The sequence below is a fragment of the Rhinolophus sinicus genome, chromosome 2 (assembly GCF_057876585.1).
Source record: "Rhinolophus sinicus isolate RSI-liver-muscle chromosome 2, RSI-T2T, whole genome shotgun sequence".
NCBI lineage: Eukaryota > Metazoa > Chordata > Mammalia > Chiroptera > Rhinolophidae > Rhinolophus > Rhinolophus sinicus.
In genome coordinates, this window is record NC_142502.1 from 10766882 (window position 1) to 10782792 (window position 15911).

At 40.1% G+C, this 15911-nt stretch overlaps 1 protein-coding gene across 6 annotated transcripts in view; it reads right to left on the minus strand.

Annotated features, from left to right (window-relative positions):
• Positions 1 to 15911, minus strand: part of TIAM2 (TIAM Rac1 associated GEF 2) — a 227052-nt gene that overhangs the window by 57022 nt on the left and 154119 nt on the right. For all 6 annotated transcript variants that reach the window (XM_088795343.1, XM_074333725.2, XM_074333728.2 and 3 more), the window contains 5 exons: positions 13864 to 14025; positions 12293 to 12397; positions 12029 to 12107; positions 9820 to 9912; positions 8995 to 9258 (listed from right to left, as the gene is read on the minus strand). In XM_088795343.1, coding sequence (XP_088651469.1) covers positions 8995 to 9258; positions 9820 to 9912; positions 12029 to 12107; positions 12293 to 12397; positions 13864 to 14025 — 703 coding nt within the window. The remainder of the gene's footprint in view (positions 1 to 8994; positions 9259 to 9819; positions 9913 to 12028; positions 12108 to 12292; positions 12398 to 13863; positions 14026 to 15911) is intronic.

Genomic DNA, 15911 nt, shown 5'->3' on the forward strand with positions numbered 1-15911 from the left:
AGTGTCATCTGTAGACTCCTGAGGCCACTGAAATCCTTCTGAAGGGGTCTGCAAGTTCAAAATTATTTTCATAATAATACTAAGTGTCATGTGTCTTCTTCTAACTGAGGACATCTGTACTGACAGGGCACAGCAATGGTGGGGTGATCTGCTGGCGTCATGGCATGCATCAAGACGGGGCACCAACTGTACTAGTCATCACTAATTCTTCGTTACCACACGCTTATATCAAGGAACGTGCCAGGTTCACTTAAGAATGTCCTCAATGAAGCAGTAAAAGTAAATGATTTTGCTAAATCTCGACCCTTGAGAACATATTCAGGAAGTACCTACAAAGCTCTTCCGTAATGGCTATCTCAAGAGCAAGCACTTATGCAATTCTGTTGCAAGCTGCTTTTCTCACAAAACAATTTTTATTCAAGAAAACAACTGACAGGAAATATTTTCTTTAAAACGAACAAAGTCAGCCTGCCATTTCCAAGAAAAAAAAACTGACAATGTTTGTAGTTACAATTCAAACTTTCCAACAAAAATTTGAATCTTGGAAAACTCATGTCCACCACCGTGAGTGTGACAGCTTCCCAATGCTTTAAGACTTTGCCAGTGAAATTAGTGGTGATGTTACAGAATGTGAGTTTTAATGATGTATAATTAAATGTCGATATTTGGAAGCTCTACATAACTTCACAACCTAATATTTTCCAAGTAACCACTGCATGCTACAGAATCATATATGAGTAAAAGATTCATTCAAAGTGTAACATAAGCCAATGAACTACAGTGTAACCAATGAAAGCCTGCCAATGATGTTTCAGATTCCACATTGCAACTAACCTTGAAGGAACTACCACTTGTTAGTTTTGGTGTAATATTAAAGAAGACTATCTAAAGAATATCCACAATTATTTGAAAGGGTTATTAATATACTCCTCCCTTTTTCAAATACACGTGGTTGGACTTTCTTCACCAAAACAATGCATTACAACAGACTGAATGCAGAAGCTGATATAAAAATCCAGTTGTTTTCTATTAAGACACACATTGAAGAGTTGTACAAAAAAAGTAAAACAATACTATTCTCACTATAATTTTTTCTTTTTTTTTTTTTAGTTGGCAGAACCAGTTCATTAAAAATATGCTTATTGTGCTAACATGAAGTGGATTTATTATTATTACTTTAAAAGAAATTAATACTTTTTCAATTTCTCAGTTAAATTTCTAATATCATAAATACCAATAAATATAACCCACAAAACTAAAGCTCTTTGGGGTTGCTGATAATTTTTAACAGCAAAGGAATATTTTAACAGCAAAGGAACAAGTTTAGAAACAGAGGACTAGAACAATTTTGATGGTGGATTGTGACTGCTGCCTGTTCATACATCGCACCGCCAACCCCACCCTCCGCACCACTGTAGCACCCTGAAGATGGAGATTACGGATTTTCATTTTTGTATCTCTGCCATCAAACACAGTGCCTGACACATAAACACAAATGCATTATCTTACAGTTCTGGGGGCAGAAGACTAAAATGGGGCAGCAGGGCTTCATTCCATCTGGAGGCTCTAAGGGAGAGATCTGTTTCCATACCTTTTCAAACTTCGAGGTTGCCTGCTTTCCTTGGTTCACAGGCCTCTTCTACTTCCACCCTCACATCTCCTCTGATTCTGACTCTCCTGCCGACCTCTTATAAAGACCCTGTGATTGCACTGCACCCACCCAGACAATCCAGAATCCCCCACCCATCCCCCGATCCAGAACTTAATCACATCTTTAAAGTCCCTTTGCCATAGTCACAGGTTCTGGGGATTAAGATGTAGACACTCTTAGGGGGCCATTATTCTGCCCACCATGAAGATAACACAGTAAAAATAAAGCAGAAAAATACCCCACCATTTCCCCAACATTTAAGTCTCCAGACCAGGATGAGAAAGAAACTAAGACCAATGATTACTTCTGGGAGACAAAGTGGGTGGCTAAAGACAGGGTGGGAGAAATTTCTTATTTTATTTAACAAACATTCAGGTGGCCTTTACTGTCTCCCAGGAAGTAGCTAGTGTTATCCAAATATTACCTCATTAATCCCATAAAAATCCTAGACTTTCTTACAGTTGTAAAAACTAAGCATAAAGGGTTTAAGTGACTTGTCCAACCAAAGTCACACAGCTGAAAAGTAGGCGAACCTAGAGCCAGGATTTGAACCCACGTTGTCTGGTTAGTGTCCATGCTCTTAACCATTTTGCTATATAGCTTCGGAGCACTTATACATCACAGCTTAACCTTGTATGCTGCGAATTTTTGTACCATGCACATGTATTACCAACCCCCCAAATTAAAGATACCGTCACAATATAGCAGTCTGTAGAAGTGAGAGCTATCAAGGAGATATCCACACTTGGTCTTTCCTGGAGGTCTCAATTCCGTCATAGGGAGAGTAAGTCAGGAATGCATTAATACTTCATTTTTAAGCCCAAAAGAAGGGGGGCAAAAGTGGAAATGCAGATAAGCATCATGTAGCAGTTAGTACCCATCGCAACAGTCACAGGAACAGTCAGATCTTTCTTTTCCCTCCTTATGTAACAGGCTATAAAGTTTCTTCCTTCCAGCAGCTACCACAGCTTCATAGAACCACGATTTCACAGAGACCTGGCTCAGAAAGTTAACCCAAAATCTCAATTGGCTATTGAAAGTGACATATCCAATGGAAATTTCTTACAACGTTCTTCAGAGAAATTCTGTCAATTCTTACCTGAAAGAGATATTTGCATATAATGTAGGAGAGATAATAACAGGACTAGTTTTTACTCAGAATGCTGGCAAACTTATCAGCTTCTCCCTCGGCTCCCATATTGCCTTTTCCTCTTTGCTACAGGGCATCCCCTCACCATCAGTGGTCCCTACAACGGGCCATCAGGGCCTGCTGCGTGTAGGGTGACTGGTGAGACCCTCCGTTAGCGGATATGGTTTCATAATGCTGAGGAGCACTTAGGTTTTATAGGGTACCTGCAGTAAGTCATTCTTTCCTCCAAAACATTTATTTGAGTATGTATTTTACAGGGGACTTCTGGTCATAAAAAACAACAACACTTTAAGTCCCAAAAGAATGACGCTATAGTAGTGGCAGCAACTCAAGCCACACTTTAGTGGTCATGAAATGACCAGATAAATCCTCTCTGTTTTATTTAAGGCAGGGGAAATAATGTAGCACTCACTACTTTTTTTCAGATACATGCCATGATATGTTATAAGTTCCTGACAGTCAGGATCTTCTACAATTTGGCCCCAACAGCCTCTCCAATTGTACTTCCCATTTTACCTTCACACACTAGCCAGGGGGCCTCTGCTTCCAGCCACTGTGTCCCAGGTTGGGCCCCACCACCCACCTCCTGATCTATCTATAACCTGTCCATCTGCAGCTCAGATAAAATGCTCTTGATCTGAGTTTTCTCTTCCAGAAATCGCTCTCTGATTCTCACCCCTCTCTGGCCCCTGTTGCTCGAAATAAATAGAAAAATCAGTGGAATTCTACCTCTGTGTTAGACCTCTACTTCTTTTTATGGCAAAGTTTTGTTTTTAAACCATGACCAATTATTTAAAAGTGTTTTATGTTTCCCACTCAACTCTGAGTTTCTTCAGGGTAAAAATAATGTCTAATTCATCTTCATGTACCTGCAATATTGAACAAAATGTTGTTTATTTTGTTAGATAAGCAAGTGAATAGATGAATGATTCAGAATGAGAAAAAGAGAACCAAATTCTCCCACAACCCTAAGTGTTATGAGGAAACTGGGGTCCTAGGGCCCTAAGTCCTTCTATTGTTAATAGAAAGCCACACGCTGACTTCCACAAATGAGACTGAAAACTTCCTTCAGCAGCCCTGTGAGAAAGTAATATTTCTGAGGCCAATGTTCTCTATGTTCCGGTAAAACAAGCATTTCCCAGGCAGATTAAAAAAAAAATCTTTTTTTGAAGGCACCAACCATCTTTAGGACCTCTAACATGTTTCTACATCTGGCGATTTGGGGTGTCAGCCAGACAGACACAAGAATAGCAGTTTTACACACACAGAGCATTCTCTGAGCTAAATGCTTTAGTCATCCTAAACCCGGGGATGGAAGGCAAAATGCCCTTACTCTCATAAACAGGAAATAAGTGGGTTTGCTACATCAGAGCTGGCTCTATAATTCTTCCTCTGGTGAAAAGGTGTATAATGGATACATACATTCCCAGAGCAACTCATTCCAAAGGGTAAATTTGCATCTAAGTGGCTTCTGGTAGTTTGTGACACCACACTACTCATATATCAATTTAAAAAGAGAGTGATTCAAAGTGGGGTGAGGGATTAAAAAAAGAACCTCAGGCAGTAATTACCTTCATCATCTGGGAAGCATTTGCTGGGTTGATAGTGTCTAAATGGGAGCAGGAACATAGGTCTTTTTTATTTTGTCTCCTGTTAAATAAATCCCCAGTCCTAACAATGCAGTATTAATAGCTGTTTATAGATGGAAAATACATTAATGCCACAACAAGTTCACAGCTTACATAAAGACTTTATTCAGGAACTCCAAGCCCAGTGAGACTCTTAAAAGATGTTGGAATTTTTCTAAAGATGGCATACACTAGAAAAGGGATTTTCCTACTTAAATCACAAAAATAGCATTAATAGGAACCCAGTATAAACAGGGCTGGTGCATCCAATTCCTTCAGTGTGCATCTTGTTGGCTTAAAAAAAATAACACCCGCCTCTTCGGGGAATTTCAGTGGTAAAATTAACTCTCCTAATAAAGAGTCTTTACAGATGCTTTTTCCGATCAAGTCAAATACAGCTTTTGGACATTTCTTCTTTCTACGGTGGGTCACTAGGACAGAAATTTAAACCCTTCAAGGCAAGAATCAAATGGTTATTCATTTCTAGGGAAACAAAGGAACTTGACATTGAATGCTTATCAAGTCTCAATGTATTCCTGTCTGTTCCACTCCTCAGAGCATCATGGGAATATCACAGCAAAGCCGGTGATGCTGGAAGTTCTTTGTTCCTCAGTGCACTCAATTTGCTGGATAGGACAGTGTCTCCTGAGGAACAAATGAGGTGAGCTAACAAGTCAACTGGCTGCATTTTGATACACACAAGACGGTGGAGGTTTGGTGCATATAACCCCTAATTCAGAGAATAACAACCCACAAGCACAATAGCTACGATTTACTAGAACTTTACACATATTACCTCATGTTATCCCCAAAACCTTGGCACAGAAGGGTTCAGAAAGTGGTAGGTCCTATGCTCAAGTCAGACCCACCTCCTTGAGACTAAGGCCACTGGGCAGTATAGGTGAACGCTGGTTAACAAAGGACCTTGCACTACCCCAGACCGCCTGAAGGGGGCACTGTGACAGCAGGACCCGAAAACTTGTATTTGCATAAGCTCATCAGGTGAGTGAGAACCACTGCCCTAAACGTTATACATACCAGTAAGTCTCTCATGTCAGTAGGATGCTTCTTTTCTAGAAAAGCACAGAACCTAAACAGCAGCTGCTGGCTCCTTGGGACCTGCCACTGTGGCCAAGACTTCTTTCAGTCAGATACGTAAGTAATAAGAGGGGTTTTTGGGTCACACCTGATTAAGAGACTAAAGCTAACAAATACAAATTTCTGGACACCTGACCAAACCAAAAGTAGACCAAAGCCTTGAACTCCATGTAGCTTATTCCCAGGGCCTCACACATTTTAAGCACCAGTCAGTAAGTATGTAGCTTGGAGTCATGATACACCCAAAACGACTGCTTAAGGCTTCCTTTTTCTCTGCTGGTATTATTATAGTTTCTCTACATAAAACAGCTTCCCTTCCAGAGAGCCAGCTGTTTGGTTTTTATTAACAGGCAGACGAATGGCTTCTTTGGAAAATAAAATGGGAAAAATCTTTCCTCAAGTACAGTGGACCCTCTGTATCCTTGAGTTCTGCATCTGTGGATTCAACCAAGCCCGGATTGAAAATATTGGACAGAAAAAGGTACATTGTTGCAAACGTGTACTGTATAGTTAGGCCTATGATGGTTGCGTCTGTACCAAACATGTACACACTTTTTCTTGTCATTATTCCCTTAACAAACAGCATAACAACTATTTCTATAGCATTTACATTATATTTGGCATTAAGGTAATCTAGGGAGGATTTAAAATACATGGGAGGATGTGTGTAGGTTATATGCAAATACTATGCCATTTTAAATGAGGGATTTGAGCACCCACAAATTTTGGTATCCATAGGATTCCTGGAACTATCACCCACTGATACCGAACGACAACTGTCCCATGCTCCTTCTGGTAATGCCCAGGGAACAGGAAATGACCACTCCTAACTATAAGTCAAAACTTGTATGAAAAAATTGTTTTTCAAAGACATTTAAATTATTTTACTTGTGTAATTTCTATTTGTTTGTTTATTTATTTGTTTGTTTGTTTGCAAGAAAACAAGATTGCTGTTTTCTAATTCATTCCTAAAGCAAATGAAGGTCATTTTAAAAAAGCATTAGGCTGCACAGGAAGGAGAGGGAAGAGGAGAATCACGTTTGCGGAATTCCTGCCATGTAAGCAGCTGGGACAGACACGCGCAGACACCAACTTTCTCAACCTCCCAGTGACCCACTAGGGTAGGAATGGAACCAAGGCTCAATGTCTTCATCTGGGTTCTCCAGAAGCGGAGTCTGAGCCCAGGCTGTGGGTACAGAAGTTCATCGGGAAGGTGACCCCAAGATGCCCAAGTGAGGGAATAGGGAAGGTGAAACCATAAGGAGAGGAAGCCCGCAGAAAGCATGAAAATGAGGGTGCCACATGAACTGGAACTCAGTTCCATGTGGCCATGTGAAGAATTGTCTCAGCAGAGAATAAGGAAGCCCATACTTCTCTGGTGGAGGGCTGCTCCCAAAGTCACATGACCTGGAAAGGTCTGACTCAAAGCCTGCATGCTTGTCACATTACCCTACCTCTGGGTTTCCACAAATGCAGGCTTCCCCTATAATGATATTATGCACAAATGGCAGACTCACGCTCATTGCTATTATTTTTCAATTTCTCACCTACCCATACCCCTTATTTTCTTTTCCCCTAATCTTAAAAATGGACAGACTTCCTCCTGAGGTGTTCACTCACAGGCATTTAACTTCCTTCATGAGCTGTGCGACTACTTCAAAAAGAAAACAAATTCCATATTCACAATGTGTCAGGGGAAGCAGTCCACAGTGGCTGTTTTGTTTCCAACACAAGCACATTACTACGGAACAGTAAAGGGGCCGGACAGTAAGGCCAGGTTAAAGGGTGTCAGTGCGCTTCCCAGGGAGAGACTGATTCACCCCCACAGAGCACACAGTGTCTCCAGGAACCCCGGAGTGGTCAGTGGCTCTCTCCATGCTGACGGGGAAGCACCGTCCATGGAAGGATGAGCAGCTGTGCGCACTGCAGCTGCGCAGGGACCTGTAGGAAGAGCAGCTGTGGAAAAGCCCCACCACGCTCTGATGAGCGCAGCCATCTGCACACACAGACATGGGCGCTCTCAGGGTAAGCGATAAGGGCGAACACCCTCAGGACGGCTCCCTAGGAGGAGTCACACCGCCGCTACCTAACATATCCAGACCTCTGCTTTATGCTGCTTCCTTGTGAAACAGAACAAACAAAAAAAGTGGTAAACAAGTGTAAGTGACCTACTTGACCCTTTCTATAAAAAAAAGAAAGGTAAATTTGCTACTTTTGCTGCTTTCTGTAGAAACTCATTCCTGCAAGTACCAAAAGTGTTATGACTCTGCAGAGGTTTCCTATTATGATAAAATACATAGAGATACAGCAGGCAGGAATGTATCCCTCAAGAATAATGAATCCAGCAAAGGCACACAGGCGTGTATTAAGTGGAACACTTAGGCCTATAACACAGCACAGGGTAGCTGAACCATGGCCCTCATAGAACCAAGCAATTAATTAGTTCCACTGCAACTTCCGTTTTATGACACTCACTTTTACATGCCAATAGTCAATTTCACAGTATTTTAAACTGGAAAGAAGGCTCCAGCGAGAAGGAGAAAGTACTAGGTACCTTACTGAATCACAAATCTTACAATCTGATTTTTTAATTCCAAAAATGACCTAATAAATCTGCTGATAATTAAACTTATCCTAACAACTTCCTTTTGTGTTATTTCACTCAGTTTCAGCAATCATGTAGAGATTTCAATCGGAAATCCGCTACCATGGTAATTAAGTATAAAAATCACATTGTGTGCTTCCAGGCTAAAGCCTCTGCTTCAGTCTCCTATGAGGCTCGACTGGCTTCCTCCAGGAGCACAGAGGGAAACTGCAGGTTTTCAGTAGTAGCTGGAGCCCATAATTTACTTGACTGCAATGTATTAAATATGCATGAATGATCAGCTCAGAAATTCAAACCTTCAAATGATTTCCTCATATGGAAATTTTACCTTTAGAAAAATAAACTGGCAAACAGTTTTTCATTTTGGGGCCTGTACAAGATTTTAAAATTCATGGTCTACATTAAAAGCTTGCAGTTTACTCAGAAAGTTGTACTTAACAAAAGAGGTAAAGAACTGAATTGCATCGACTATTCTAAGAACCCAATAGATTACCACAAAATGTTTTTGCCTTTGACTCAACTGAATATAAAATCAGCTTTGGCATTTATGGTGGCTTTCATTTACCTTCCATCACAAAGCAATTACAATACTAAACATCATGGGTGATTTTTTAAATATTCTGCAATTTCAAAGAATGTTCCTTTGTGTAAAATTAATTATTTTCTATTTTCATGAAAGTGTTATAATTACTAAAATGCATGGAAATTTGATCAAGTCTACTTGGTTTGGCATCTGTGTTCTAATAAATGAAAAAACACTCTTTGAACAGCTTAAATAATCTAAGTTTGCAAGTAAAACAATAGCCTTAAAATTTTAGCTGTTGATACCAGCAGTTAAGAAGGAAGAAAGAAAAAAGCTTACCATTTGCAATGTTCTTTTTAAAGTTATCCAGGAATTCCTCCAGAAGCTGGGACTGGTTAGGAGGAGGTAGCAGACTCTTCTGGTCCCTTGAGAACAGGTCACTGTCTGACCAAGAAGTACACAGGGTTCCTTTTGTGTCAGGCGGCCGGGCAATGAGAGTGAGCCCAACACTCTTCTCGGAAAACAGGACCTCCATCTGCTTCAGGTCAAGGTCAGACACAGCTTCCCCATTTAAGGTCATGATTTCATTGCCCTTTCTCAGCCCTGAAACAAGGAAGGGGAAAGAGAGGAGGAAAAGAGAGGGATCACTGAGAAACATTCCAGGTTGAAAGAAGGCGGCTGCATTCAAACTATGTGCTTTTAGGGGCTGTTCTGTTGCCGTTTTCAAAGATAGCGCCAAAGTGTACATGGAAGCCACTAGTAACAAAACAAATTTCAGCTCTCCCAAGGTTAGGATTAGAAGGAATAGTCAGAAAGGGAGACAATTTGAGAGCCATTCAAATGAAATGTTCTTCTATGTGTCTGATGTTAAAAGCCCTGGGAAGTTCCATTTCTTGTATCTCTCTCTGTCTGCCTGTATGGCTCTCACAGTCTTTCTCCACCGTCCACAGAATATGCATGGATGTACATACTCCCTCTCCCTTTCAACACACACACACACATTCTATGTATGCATGTGTATCTTCAATTACACTATTAAGTTTACTGTCTTTAAAATTCTAGAAGAAACCGTTTTTCTGACAAAACTACAAGAAAATTTCACTAGCCAGACTGCATGCCACAGTTTTGAATTAAGAGAGAACAGAGACACTCTGCCATACGGACCTTCCCCGTATGCCAAGCCGTCAGGGAGAACGTCACTGATAAATATTCGGCTGAGACGCTGATGCTCATCCACCTGTGCAGTCACTGCAAACCCTAGCAATAAAAATCAAAGATTTAGACACAAGTCTAAATTCTGCATACTAATTAATTTCTCCATCTTAATCAGCAGTATCTTCTCAAACATCTATTCTCATGAATACAATATGTTGAGAAAGTCTGTTACAATGATTTTGAAAGCACAAATAAATATCTAGCAGAATCAGAAAAAGAGGAACACGTAAGGTCTAAAGGTTTAAGAAATATGAGTGCACAACCTTATTCAAAAATTGAGACCATATACCCACATTCATAGCAGTGTTATTCACAATAGCCAAAAGACCAAAGCAACCCAACTGTCCATCTACAGATGAATGGATAAATACATGTGTTATATCCATACAATTATTCACTCTTTAAATTATAAGAAATGTTATTCACTTTTTAAAAAGGAAGGAAATTCTGACACATGCTGCAATACAGGTAAACTCTGAGGACATTACACTCTGTGAAATTAGCCAGTCACAAAAGAACAGATACTATAGGAGTCCACTGATATGAGAGACCTGGAGTAGTCAAATTCACAGAGACAGAAAGTAGAATGGAAGTTGCCAGAAGTGGGCACGTGGGGGAGGAGGAATGGAAGGTACTGTTTAATGGGTACAGAGTTCCAATTTTGCATGATGAAAACAGTCCTGGAGGTGGTGGTGGCGACGGTTGTACAACACTGTGACTGTACTTAATGCCATTGAACTGTCATTTTTAACCATTCTGAAAAAATGGCTATGATGGTAAACTTTGTTATATGTATCTTACCAAAAAAATTACATTTTTCTTAATTCTTTTTAAAAAGTTAAGACCAAAAACTATTCTATTGAAATAAAACAAATTCAGTTCAGTAAAATCAACATTTGTTAGGAAACAACTATATATTGGGCTAGGCATTTTAAGGCGGTAGAAAAATACTTGGTGCTTGCCCTAAACATGGCTGCATGCAAAGCCCAGGTGAGACATCTCCTCCTCTAAGTGCATCTCCCTGATTCAGAGAGTGCCTTCCTCTCTGACGCCACAATTGGGGTCACGTGTTTCCATGCCATGGTCCCATAGTACTGGAAGTTCTTAGATGATAAGGAGAACGGCATGTTCCCCTGCTTCCTCTGTGCATCTGGCAGAGCCTGGGGGACTGCAGTCACCAGAAAGTGTTTGCAATTATGTGCATTCAGTCCTTCGGTCATTCAGGTACAAAGAAGATACACAAAGGGTGACCATGGCAAGTAGAGTGAAGGCCAACAGAAATATAGACAAAATGTGAAGAGGGCTTTAGAGGAAAAATCAATGTAACATTTGGGTCAAAACAGATTTTGAAAATTAAGAAACAAAGAACAAATCAGAAGAAGCAAATTTTAACTTAAACAATGAGTAGAATTTGATCAGCTTGAGCCTTTTTAAGGAAAATAATTATATGACTATATTTAACAAGAAATAGGGTTTCTATGGAGATATTCATTGGTGATTATCTAATTACTGAGTTCCTATGGTAAAAGGCAGAATTAAAGAAATAAACTGTAAGGCATGAGCATAGCCTATAAAGAAAGAGGTCAAAGACAAGTTTAAACACAAAGAGAAATGCAAGAATTAAATATTAGAAAGTGATTTGAGTACTGACCCTTAATTGTCAAAACTGAAGCTAGAGCAATCAGATAGCCTTTTTCAAGACAGTGAGACCTTCAGTTAGTTCCCGAAGGACAAGTCGGATTTACCCAACCAGGGAGGAGGGGTTGGGGGTAGGGGGGAGCAGTGGAGGGTGGCACTCCAGGTGGACGAAATTAAGCTAAGAGCAAAGACACTGAGATGAAAAGAACTGTCACATGAGTCATAAGTTAATCAGCTTAGAACAGCATCTGGCACACAGTAAACTCACCGTTATCACCATCATTTCAAATTTCTCATAAACTTTTATATTTATTCCTTTTAATTACTTTGGCACCTTCCCCTAATATCAACACATATCTTGTTAGCCTGCTAACATAAATAAGTAAAAATGAAGAAAGCAAAAGACAGTTCCAAAACTACTGTCACGATTTCTGAAAATGTAAAGGAAAAAAAAAAAAACTAGGTCCGAAGATACTGTGGCGAACTAGGCAAGGATGGATAAGGGTGTGCCCACGCTTACCGAAATCAGACACACTCCCAGTCTTCGTGAGCTGCACGTCATAAACATTTAGCGGAAAGACTTCTATTTCATCATAAACCTACAAAAGGTGAAAACCACAAAATCAGAGGTTTGGAGGTCACAATATCTTGGAGAGTTATTTTGATTATTTCCAAACTAGATGCCAAATTTAAACAGAATTTTCACGCCAAATTACATATTTTTAAAATTGAGAGGCCATGGGTGTGGTTTGGATTTCTGTTTCCAGGGATAACGCACAGTTACCTGTTCTTGCATGTACTCGTATGGGGCGGGGATACAGTACTCAATGTTGTCATCTACTAATTTTCGAAGCTGTAGGCCATAGTGACTGGGTTCCAACTGCCTCATCTATAAGGAAAAAGACAGTCATTCAGATTTTAAATATTCTTTCTAAATTCATCATCGTTCACTAAAAATCAAAGTGGAAATTCCTAAAAGAAATACCATATATAAGTTGCTGCGTTTAAACCTATATAACAGCTCAAATTAAAATATGCAAAAAAGGAAAGAAGGGACAAATAATTCTTTTTAAGAAGGTTTTCTCTAAAGGATACTGCTTACCACTAAAAGCAAGAGATGCATTTTTAAGAGGTAACAGTAGTATATCTCTGATAGAGTATATCCTACCATCTCAGCAAATGCGATCTCGTTATACACTGGTTATACCTAACTTTAAGTTGTTTCCCACTATAAACATAGAGAAATTTGTGAAATGTGAATAATCTCATACTACACGGACTTCAGAATTAGGCATTTCCTACTCTATAAGCTTTTCAAAAGGAAAATGTCTACGCACAAACACTTGCGTGCATTTGCACGATCACTTGTTCTTGTGGACTCTCCCCCTCCCCCTCCCCCTCCCCCTCCCCCTCTCTCTCTCTCATACACTTTCAACAGTGAGAAATGATCTCAGGCCTATTCTCCACCCCTCTCTAACCGACTCACTATTCCTGGTATCCTCGATCCCTCAGAAAATGTATCAAGTTAATAACTGATACCATTGGTATAAAACAGTATTGTTGGCTGTCTAAATAAAAACCTTACATAATGGAGTAAAAGAAAATTAAATTGAAAAGAATATAAGCTTCATATATAAATGTGTGGTATACTAAGGCTTAAATCAAGGAGGACTAAAATGAAAGGTTATCCACATCTATTAAGTGTACATGGTAAAGAGTTACCACATTTTGCGTGCCTTTTTTTACCCTTCTTATTTTGATTGCATTTTCTCTGAAAAACTTAAAAATATTTCAGCTCCACTCTGCCATCTGGTGGTCTAAAAACACAGGATCTGATGGTTCTGAGTCTATTTCATTTATCTCAGGGGGCTCTCTTTAAGACTTACCATAAGCTACCTTTTCAGAAATAAAACCCAATTTGAATAATGAATAAAACATCTCATAATAGCCTCCATGAAGCCACTGTGAACGGTGTCAAGTGACTTGTTTCATCTAGAGAAACTTGGTAAAACTATTTAGGATGAAATCAAACTAGCACTTCAAAGCCTATGCCTCCTCCTCCTAGACACCATCATTAAGTACCTTTAATAACAATTATTCTAGATATAAAAGTATATATAGAATTTCAGTCCAATAGCTCAGGTTCTTCCCGAAGGCAAGAGGTCATGACCTAACAACTCATACTTCTAAAAGACCGAGGAGAAGGCTAATTAATATGTAAGTAATAAATAAGTTAACATGTTCCCTAGTTTAGAAAGTGAGGTCTCAAATACCACATTGATTTCAAAGGCATAGGAGAGCAATATTAATGGTTCTTTTTCTTCAGAAGTATATTTCTGGAGCAAAATCCATTACCTTGCATGCCAGAGTCAAAATGTCTTCTACTCTGTGTTCTGGCTTGATCGTTACAGTAACTCCTTGATTATCCTGAAAGTGAATATATGTCTGGATTTCCCATGTGTTGTCTCGGGAAACGCCATCTACTGCGGAACCATATATATGCAGGAGCTCATCAACCTGTTTTTAGATTCCAAAAGAAAATGCAGACAGATTTAAGAAACGAGAGAAACTACTCAAATAATGCCCCCTCACTTTGTGGCATATTTTATGGTAAGTGCTTTCACACCCCTCACATCTCTAGCTCCTCACGACCCTCTGGGGCAGACAAGCCCAGCGTTTTCTCCTTCATTTATCCCACATCATACTGATGCCCAGGGAGACTGAGTGGAAGGCAATTAATTCCGGGTCCGGTGTTCTAGCTACCATGTCATTTTGCCTCTCAGCCCAAATTAGAACACTGCAGTCAATGTAAGGACTACTTAGAATCCACTCTTACTGCTCTCGAGGTGGATACGGCCACTGTGAAATCTGCATTTAAGCCACCGTCCCACTGATTTCAGATACACTCTTGTCCATGGCCACTGACACCTTCCCCCGTCCTAACCCTGAACCGCACTTCATCCAAGCAGCGTGTTTTTCTCCCTTATTTCGACTTGTTTCTGAAAATCATCCCCTAATCCTGGTGGAAGTTTGTTTCTATCCTTCAGCTATTTCACATCTAGATATTCTTTTAGAAACCATCTCAACACATAAGCCTTTTCCAAAAAAGTTGAGTTTCCTAAACTTCACCATCACAGTAATTCAATGACCTCATGCTAATAAGTACACCTATGATTTACAAACAAAAATAGTTAACATTTATTAAGCAACTCAGAAATGTTTTCCACTGGCTAGGTTCTTCCATGAGCCCGGTGGTAAAGAAAAGATGTGGGATTCAAAACGAAAAGACCTGATGCTCAGGTCACAAACTCGGCCACTTCGCCAGAAAGGAGAGACCGAGAACGGGACATTGACCTTTCTGAGTCTGTGGGTCCGCTTCTGTGAAAGAAGATAACACTAATATAATTACTTAAGGTTATTCATTAACAATACCAATTTTTGTGAGCAAAGATCACACCTTACACAACAGAAACTGTTAATACAGATTCAATCACAGTATTAAATCCCACTCGCATATTAAAATTATCAATGACGGGAGATTTCACTTCAAATTCCGTGAAATGAAAAAAAGCAAAAGGTCCTCCTATGTAGGATTTAAAAACCAGAATATATTAAAGAAATTTAAAAAAAAACACACACAAAAAAAAAAACAGGTTTAGGCAAAGCAAGGGAGGACCCATCTTTCTGTGTTGTCATTTTTAAATACGGTGCTCATCTTTGAAGTAACATTTCTGGATTTGTCATGGATCTCTCACTTTCTGTACATTTTCCAGAACAGATGACCACAGCCCAGGATGAATATGAACCCCCTGTGCCAAAATGAAAGAAACAGAGGAGCAGATGCCTGGAGACAGGACTCAGGGAAGCAGCATGGACACCACTGTCTCCTGAAGGGTCTTACCTCACAGGGTCACGCTTTCTTGTCTAGTTCAACCTCCCAGGTACTTCTTTTCATCTGGGCAATGCTTTCAACCAGGTGAGGCAGCAACAAGCAGGTAAGGTACTGCCATGAAGGCCCAGACCCCACCTCTCAGACCACACTCGCTCAGAATCAAACTAAAACTCCAGCAGAGGTCACTGTGGAGTAAGAAACCACACAAAGAGCCTGGCCAAGAGGAAATCAGAGTCCTGATTCCTTTGGCAAAGCTGTTTAATTCTGCACCTTTAGAGCAGACCAAGAAAACTGTGACTGTGGAGGGGTGGGGGGATGGACAGCCACGCTTCCCTGCCCTCCTGTCCCCGTGCCCTGCTGTCCTTGGAGACAATCACACAGGGCCAAACGGAAGCAGCTTTTGACATGGGGTCAGTTCACTCACTATTCACAGCCCTCTAAGGAAGGCACCATCAGGACCCTCTACTTAACAGGTGAGAAAAATGAGGCTCAGAAAATTCTAGAACCATGT